Source organism: Podarcis filfolensis (genome assembly GCF_964270895.1).
Source record: "Podarcis filfolensis genome assembly, chromosome: 2".
Classification (NCBI taxonomy): Eukaryota; Metazoa; Chordata; class Lepidosauria; order Squamata; family Lacertidae; genus Podarcis; species Podarcis filfolensis.
The window spans coordinates 123,729,446-123,738,253 of NC_139605.1; the positions used below are offsets into that span (position 1 = coordinate 123,729,446).

Below are 8,808 nucleotides of genomic sequence, written 5' to 3' on the forward strand. Positions count from 1 at the left end.
AATAGGGAATCATTGGACCCTTTGGGCCCCCAGGCCCACCTGGATCTCCTGGCCTCTCAGTAAGTACCACCACCAACCACTTCATCCTGGATTCTTGTCAGTGTCCAGTGCGTGACAGTTCAGATCTCTGTACACGTTCCTCAAGAGAACCACACCAGAGTGATGCCTGAAATGAGGCCCTGTTTGGTACCCAGATCCTCTTCCCCAGGGCAATGCATGTCTGCTAGCCTTCACATTCTTATGGGTTCCCAGGCGCCCCTCCTTTGTTCCAGTGTCCCTCTCTATTCATACAGTACATTTCCCTTGCAACATTTCTGCTCCGCCGCCACATTAAAACATGCTTCCTCCCTGACCCCTCTGCATTTCCTAATCCCCCTTGATGCACAACCCCCTCCTTGCTTCTGGGGCCATCTCAACAGAAACAGGGTGCCCTGCAAGCTCCCTCTCACTCATCCCCCCCTTTTCTATCTCCTCAGGGACCTCTGGGACAAAAAGGCAGCAAAGGCTCACCGGTGAGTAGTTCCAGTTCCAACAGGTGTTGTGGGCCAGAGGAAGGTGGGAACTTGCCCCAGGGCTGCATATACTAGTAGAAAGAGCTGGCTTCTTCAGCCTACATAATGGTAATAAATGTGCCCACATTGCATAGGTTGGCTGGTATATAATTTATTATGCTTCAAGTAGCCATAGGAAGGGACTAAAAATCTAAACAGTGGGTGGGGACACTGAAATCCTTACTCATGGGAATGCTGCTTAGTTCCCCTCCCCAGCTTCTAAAGGCTAGTTTTCACTATTCACTGTTGGTTGAAGCTGCCATGATTGCAGATGAAGAGACCCTTCACCAGGAAAACTGGATATTGGATGGAAGGAGTCCAGTCTAGTTTTCTCTGTGGAAAGAATACTGTTGTATGCAAGAGCATTCAGTCCTGGGAATGGCTAGAATTGCCACATGAGTACAGCCTAGATGCAGGTCTGTCACCTTATGAGAACAAACACACAAAATCCAAAGTTTGGGAGCCAAGTGGGGTTTTTAGTGTTCAGGAACAGGGCCTTAGTGGTCCTGCCCCTACAATTTCCATTAGGCGTTTCCTACGTGTACTGAGATGAAGGGGTTCTGAATTTGTGCTCAGGCTCTGTTCTGTTGTCCTGCAGGGGCCTATTGGACCAAAAGGTGATCCAGGATCTGCAGGACCCCCAGGGCCACCAGTGAGTGACGGAAGAGAATCAGGAGGAAGGGATTATCCTGGGACCACCACCACCCGCTTCCTCCCCCCCTCCCATTGTCCCTTACGTCACACCTTCCCTGCTTCTGGTTCCCCCACTCCTAGGGTCGACCTGCTGAGCTGCGGGAGCCCCAGCCTTTGGAGAGCGGCCGCAAGAGCCGCCGCGACTGGGAGCTCGGGGATCAGGGAGATGCACCCGGGGAGATGGATGCCGACCCCGATGCTGAAGGGATGGCAGAGGTCCTGGCAGCCCTGAGCTCCTTGCGTGACGAAGTGGAGCAAATGCGGTGTCCCCTGGGCACTCAGGAGAGCCCAGCCCGGGTTTGCAAGGAGCTTCAGTTTTGCCACCCCCACCTCACAGATGGTGAGATGAAGAATCGTCCGGGGCATAACCAGGGCTAAACAGGGAGCAGGGAGTGGGTCTGTACCTGTTGCAGTTCCAGCCTGGCAGGAAGGAGGAGGAAATTGTTCCTGCCTTCTTATCTTGCCTCCCCCGTGGTGAATGCTAGATTACAAGTGTGTGGGGGCAGGGACCTTCTTCTCATTAGTCTGCAAAGTGTGCACTTTGATTGTGCTATATAAGTAATCCCATTTCAGACTGGGGGGAATTGCCTGATTGAAAAATATCCCCACGGGAGAGCGGGGCAGGAGAAAAATCCCTACACCTACAAAACTAACATATCAGAGAGAAGGCTGATTCTGAAAACTCTGTGGGTGGTTTCTCCTGCAAAGGCTCACATCTGAAACCACTGTGACGTCTCTTGGATATTTTCAAGAAATGAGGTGCCTCAGGGCTAGGAAAGGTATCTGGGCTAGGAAACATTGGCCCAGCTTCAAGGTTGATTTCTCCAAGTTGGTGCAATCCCAACCCCCCCCCCCCAAGCAGGTTTGGGAGTATGGTGCTTGCCTTAGCAGTAGTTGCATGTCCTTAAACTTTATATATATATATATATATATAAAGCTGTTTAAATCCAGCTACAAGGGAAGAGGTTTAGTAATCTTCCGCCCTTGCATTCCATCCAGTATTTTAAATTCAAGCTTAGGGTGGCTTGAAGCAAAAGCTGTGCTGGCCTCCCTGTTTGCCCATTCCCAGCAAGGCTCAGAGAGAATAAATGTGGCAGCTATAGCTCTCACTAGAGTGTGAGCCATGGCAAAATACCAGACAGGGTGCTGGGGGGGTTAGAGGTGGAGGAAAGAGGTAGCCCACCACCGCCTCGCATGAGCCAGCGCTGGAAAATTTATTTAAAAGGGGTCTCTGGGTAGTAGTCAACTATGTTTTACTCAGAGTAGACCAGTTTAAATTAATTGACCTAACTTGGCCATTCCAGTGGGTTTACTGTGCATAAAACTTGATTGAATACATCCCACTGTAACAAAGCTATTCATCCAAATATGATGACCCAGCCACCCTCCCTGAAATCTCACAATCGCTGTGTCAGTTTTCCTGTGAATTTAAATACTGTACATCCATAAAAGACACTTTTATCATGGGAGTGCAGAAAAGAAACACCTAGTGAGGAGAGAACCTCAATGATCAAAGAGGACTAATCAAGCTTAGTAGCCATGGAAAGCTGGCTGGCTGCTGAAGGAAGAAAATGGAAAACTTAGGAGACAGAAATGGAATGGAGTGTTCTGGAAAAGGGTATGACTGAGTGGCTGGGAGAGAAGCACTCTGCACTGCAGCATTTTGTTGTAGTCCACACTTGTAGCCTTAAAATTAGAAGACTGTCATCTAGGAGATAAAGCAGATATTAACTTTTTACCTACCTGTCATGGATTCTTTTAACAAACTCTGGGATTGAAATACTCTCCAAGCATTCATTTAGGCCTCTGACTTCTCCTAGTTGCAGTGGGAACATCATCATCCCCTAAGGATTCCCTGGCCTCTCCTGCACTGACACCTGTCCATTTGTTGTTCTTCAGGTGAATATTGGATTGACCCAAACCAAGGCTGCAGCCGGGATGCCTTCAGAGTTTTCTGCAACTTCACAGCTGGGGGGGAAACTTGCTTATTTCCTGACAAGAAAGTTGAGGCAGTAAGTAGTTGTGCTCAGTATCATTAGGGATTAGGACAGAAGCTGTGGTCATAGTGTGTTGTGAACAAGTAGAATGAGGACTCGATGAATATAATAAGGATTGTAAAGTAGTTTGTTCATTGAAAGGTCTATGCAAAGGATTGGTTTTATATACATGCATGGCTCAGGAACCTGAATTCAAAGTCCTAAAATGAGAAACCAATATGCAACCTGTGCCCCTAGGTGCGACTCGCTGCCTGGAGCAAGGAGCAACCAGGAAGCTGGTTCAGCACATTCAAGAGGGGCAAGAAGGTAGGGCTTTTCCTTCCATTTTGCCACCCCTGATGACTCCCGGAAGCAGTCTGAGAAGGGCATGCAGTGCTTCTCCCCGTCTCCCATGATCTCCCATGATCAATCCCCAAGTGGATCCCCACGAGGTGTGCTTTGGGGGGGGGGAATAATCATAGCAGGAAGAGTATACAGCGGCTTTCCACCATTTGGCCTAATCGGGCCACCCCTATATCTCCTTCTTTCTGTTACCAGTTCTCCTATGTGGATGCAGATGGCAACCCCATGCAGGTTACCCAGCTCACATTTCTGCGCCTGCTTAGTGCCATTGCACACCAAAACTTCACCCTCCTCTGCCAAAATGTGGCTGCCTGGTATGAGGCTGACACCAACAGCCACACTCGGGCTTTGCATTTTCTTGCCTTCAATGGTGTGGAGCTGATGCACAACAGCACAGAAGCCCTTGTACGAGCCTTATATGATGGCTGCCAGGTAAGTTGTTGGCCTTCTGCTCCACTGTGACCATGTCTTTACGTCAGGCTTGCCTTTCCCTATATATCTCTGGAGATTGTCTCAGGGCCTCCTGATGTTCACCCCAGGATTTGGGAGGAGCTCCATGACTTGCAAAGGGACGTGGGTGGCGCTGTGGGTAAAAGCCTCAGCGCCTAGGACTTGCCGATTGAAAGGTTGGTGGTTCGAATCCCCGTGGCAGGGTGCGCTCCCGTCGCTCAGTCCCAGCGTCTGCCAACCTAGCAGTTCGAAAGCACCCCGGGGTGCAAGTAGATAAATAGGGACCGCTTACTAGCGGGAAGGTAAACGGTGTTCCGTGTGCTGCGCTGGCTCGCCAGATGCAGCTTGTCACGCTGGCACGTGACCCGGAAGTGTCTGCGGACAGCGCTGGCTCCCGGCCTCTTAAGTGAGATGGGCGCACAACCCTAGAGTCTGTCAAGACTGGCCCATACAGGCAGGGGTACCTTTACCTTACCATGACTTGCAAAGGGGGGGTCACTGTTATGAATGGGCAGCTCACTTTCTGGTCCATCTCACTTTTGCATGTGTTTACCGATTAGATCTCTTCCATCTCATTTCTCCAGTAATTGTAAATATCTGCATGAAAATTAATGTTTAAACATGTATTTCAGTATGATAGATTGGCTCTGCTGGTTGGTGCTAGATGAGAGCTGCAGAGCCACAGGTTACTAATCCTGGCTTAGAATAACATATCACTAAGCATTTGGGATGCGGGTGGCACTGTGGGTTAAACCACAGAGCCTAGGACTTGTCGATCAGAAGTTTGGCAGTTCGAATCCCCGCAATGGGGTGAGCTCCCGTTGCTCAGTCCCAGCTCGTGCCCACCTAGCAGTTCGAAAGCACGTCAAAGTGCAAGTAGATAAATAGGTACCGCTCCGGCGGGAAGGTAAACAGCATTTCCGTGTGCTGCTCTGGTTCGCCAGAAGCAGCTTAGTCATGCTGGCTATGTGCCCCGGAAGCTGTCTGTGGACAAACGCCAGCTCCCTCGGCCTATAGAGATGAACGCCGCAACTCCAGAGTCATCCGCGACTGGACCTAACGGTCAGGGATACCTTTGCCTTTAAGCATCATTAGGCGATGGGGGTGAAGTGCACAGTTCTCTAGAGCATGGGTAGGCAAACTAAGGCCCGGGAGCCAGATCCGACCCAATCGCCTTTTCAATCCGGCCCACGGACAGTCCAGGAATCAGTGTATTTTTACTTGAATAGAATGTGTCCTTTTGTTCAAAATGCATCTTTGGGTTTTTTGTGGGGCATAGGAATTTGTTCATTCCCCACCCCCCAAAAAAAATATAGTCCGGCCCCCCACAAGGTCTGAGGGACAGTGGACTGGCCCCCTGCTGAAAAAGTTTGCTGACTCCTGGTCTAAAGCAACAAGGTGATCTGTGAATGGCCCATAGTAATTAGCAGAGTGGGGTGGCTGAAATACCCAGGGATTCATATAAATAGGGCTCTAGTCAGTCTCTTCCTTAATTGCACGCACACCTTGAACAACGAAGGCAAAGTGAGACTACCGTCTGGCCAAACAACCTTTGCTGCTTGAGGTGAGCAGGAAGTCACCCCCCCCCCCACCGCACTGACTGCCTGCGACTTCTATTGTGCTCTGCTTGATGGCAGACTCAAAGCATTTGTCAGAGGGCTTAGCTCTAGAGAAACCCTGCAAGATAAATAGATGGAAAGAGAGAAGAAGACATGACCCTCTCCTGCAGTCTGAAGCAGTACAGTCAAGACACAGGGTTCAGTTACCACCTTTGTAACTAGCCTTAATTTCTCTGCAGGTTGGTTTATCTCACCTGGGATAAAATCAAGGCAAAGGCCCCACCTTTCTTTTCTCTTGGCTGCTGCTTTGTCTAGAGGCTTGTCAACTCCTCATCTGGCAGGTGTCCTGGGTTTTTTAAAGCTTCCTGACAGCCTGAGATTGAACGGGTCTGTTTTGTATTCTGAAACCTCGGCCAGCTGGCAGTTGTTGCCTGGAATTCCTGGGCCTGCAAATATAGCAGAAGGAGATGATTGGTGGACTGCCTGGTGATGTCACAAACTGTCCTTCGCTCTGTATGGAAAGGTTGCTTGTTAGTGTTCTTCCTCATGGGGATGTGCCTGCTCTGTCTCACAGGAAAAGGCTCACATATTCCCCCTCTACAATTCTACAATTCATCCTTCTCAGTGAGAGATACATGCCCTGGCATGTGTGTTGGCACTGGTTATTTCCATAGTTAGATAGCTTTCTCCCTTGTCTCTCTGAGTAGACCGCCTTGTCTTTGTGGGTTCAAGGCCATTGCCTGCTTGCCCCCCCCACCTTAACTCAGTGATCTTATGGCTCTCTGACTAAGAGAATTCTTTTGCATTTCCCAAAACCTCCAGTGAAACCATGAAACCATGTCATCCTCTGTTCCACAATCAACTTCCCTACAGCAAGTACCCACAATGTGGCTACTTTGCCCACTGATGTGCTCTTCCAGCATTGTCATGTGATTTCCTTACTCCTGTCTCAGGGCTTCTACACAGGCTTCTCACCCACTACCTCCCCCAAGATTTGGCTCCTGACGTTCTCTTCTCTACTCCTCCAGGTACGCAAAGGCCAGGAGCGGACAGTTCTGCAGGTTGTGACACAACGCGTGGAGCAGCTTCCATTGGCCGATGTGGCTGTTCAGGATTTTGGGGACACCAACCAGAAGTTTGGCTTTGAGCTTGGGCCTGTCTGCTTCAGCGGCTGAGCCTGAAGATGGACAGCTCCCTCTAGACTGTGGAACCACCCCTGGGGAAAGAGAGAGCTAAAATGCTCCATTCTCCCTGAAGTTGGGCGTGGGAGATGAGCCAGCCCTGGAAAGACCTGCCGTTGTATTTAACCAGATGACAGCCTCCTATTTATGCGGCCAAGGTCCCCTTGGGGCTGTGACTCTTGGGGAGCAAAGCAGGGCCCAGACTGAGCCAGGGCCCTCCCTTTCTGCGGCCCCGACAAATGGTGCTATTATGCCGCCTTAGTGAAGCACTGGACTGACTGCTCAGCACTGGCCACCTGCAGGGATGGGGGCAATGGAGACCACATCCCACACTGCTGACCTCCTGCCCCTGCCTCCCAAATAACATTCCCAGGGGCATTAAGACCTTACTAAAGTATCTTGTAACCTGGGACTTCAGGACCATTCTATCTGTACAGCTTCCCGTGAATGGACATGGGCACAGTGCAAACTGAATAGGGGGAAAGGAAGACTTCCTTGGGTGATCACAGAACAGGATTCAGGTTCGAATTTTACCCAAGACTTAAGGACTGATCATAGGTGATCCAGAGCTTCTATGCTGTCCCTTTTGAGCTCAGTTTAACTGAATTGTCTGGGCATGACAATGGTATCCAACTTTGATTGGATAATTTGGGCCCAACAGAACCTCTTAAGATCTTCTAGGGACTAGTGGGACAGGGAGGGGCCCAGCCCCCCAACCAAGAAATGCCTAGACGCTTGGAGTCTGTGCCCCAATTTGACCATTATTAACTCTTGTCTATTTCTGCTCTGGTGCCAGATGGTACCCATGTAGCACACAACACAAAGTCCGGGGAGCTGAGACGGGGCTGAGGATTCCCCACCCCCACTTTTAGTCCTTCTAATAATCCCAGCTGTGAACTTTCATGCTGGGAATAGGAAATAAGAGGAAGCTCTCCATCCCTTTATCACCCTTGTCTATCATTCCGTCCATGCTGGGCAGAGAGTGAAGAATTCTGGGTTCTGTTCCCTCTCCCCATTTTTGACAGATGCCTGAAAGATATGGCTAGCGATTCTGACATTCCTGTCCTTCTGCGGAAGGGTGATGATATGGTGCTAGTTAGTTCCCAACTATCAAAGAACCTGAATGTCTGCCAGCTTCCTGTTGACCAAAGCTCCTGAGAGTGGACGCAGGACAAAAGTCTGAAATGTTTGTTTTCTGTGCTGTCCCACATTCATCCCTTGGCACTGACCTCCCTTCAAACTCTGGTGCTAAAAGCCTTTATTTGTATGCTTTTTCTTTGTATCTCAGGCTGTGGCGCCAAGTGGATATGTGTGTTTATCTGTGAGCGTGTGTGCGTGTGTGTTATTGTATCATCTAACAATCTGTATTAAAATCCTCAGAGCGTGTGACTGCCCCACTGTTTTTGTGCCAGCTGGCTGTTCAAGAGACACCAGCCAAGCCAAGACTGCCTAGGTAGATAGATAGAAAGGCTTCCGGGATGGTTTCCTTGCCTGTTGGCTTTCTGGAATGACAAAAACATCGCAGATGACCTCATGGCTTCCCTCTTCTTTTGCTTGGTAACAAGGATTCTGTTTGATTAAAAGCAGATGTGTTTTCCTTTCTCAAGACAAGGGGCTATTTTCTAAGTCAGGGATAGGGAACCTTTTTTCCTCCAGATATTCCTAGACTCCAGCTCTGACCCTCCTTGCTCATTGGCCACAGCGGCTAGGGCTGATGGGAGTGAAGTCCAACCATACCTGGAGGGCCAAAGATCCCGTCCCCCTGTGCTTTTCCCTCCCAGAGTTCAGAGGGTGGCTATACTTGCTGCACCAGCACCGCTTGTATTGGCAGGACTTGACAGATAAGTTTAAGTCCATGGCTAAAATAGCTTCCTTGGGAGATGAGCACAAGTGCTGAACTAAAATGGAACAGGACAGTGCAAGGTTTAGGGTGGTGTGGGTAGTTCCCACCCCCAGGGCACCAAGCTGAGGTGGGTGCAAAATTGAGAAGATCCATAATTGAAAAGATCCACTTGGGGGTGCCAAATTTTGGCCT

General features: G+C 49.7%; 1 protein-coding gene across 7 annotated transcripts in view; it reads left to right on the forward strand.

The window, feature by feature from the left end:
• The window catches only part of COL5A3 (collagen type V alpha 3 chain), a 123,317-nt gene extending 115,158 nt beyond the window's left edge, over nt 1–8,159 (forward strand). For all 7 annotated transcript variants that reach the window (XR_014544703.1, XM_083599715.1, XM_083599716.1 and 4 more), the window contains 8 exons: nt 6–59; nt 477–512; nt 1,150–1,203; nt 1,326–1,584; nt 3,144–3,256; nt 3,479–3,547; nt 3,779–4,015; nt 6,621–8,159. Coding sequence is in view for 6 of the 7 variants with exons in the window: in XM_083599715.1 (XP_083455841.1) it covers nt 6–59; nt 477–512; nt 1,150–1,203; nt 1,326–1,584; nt 3,144–3,256; nt 3,479–3,547; nt 3,779–4,015; nt 6,621–6,767 (969 nt within the window). In the remaining variant the exon portion in view is untranslated. The remainder of the gene's footprint in view (nt 1–5; nt 60–476; nt 513–1,149; nt 1,204–1,325; nt 1,585–3,143; nt 3,257–3,478; nt 3,548–3,778; nt 4,016–6,620) is intronic.
• Nucleotides 8,160–8,808: the final 649 nt, after the last annotated feature.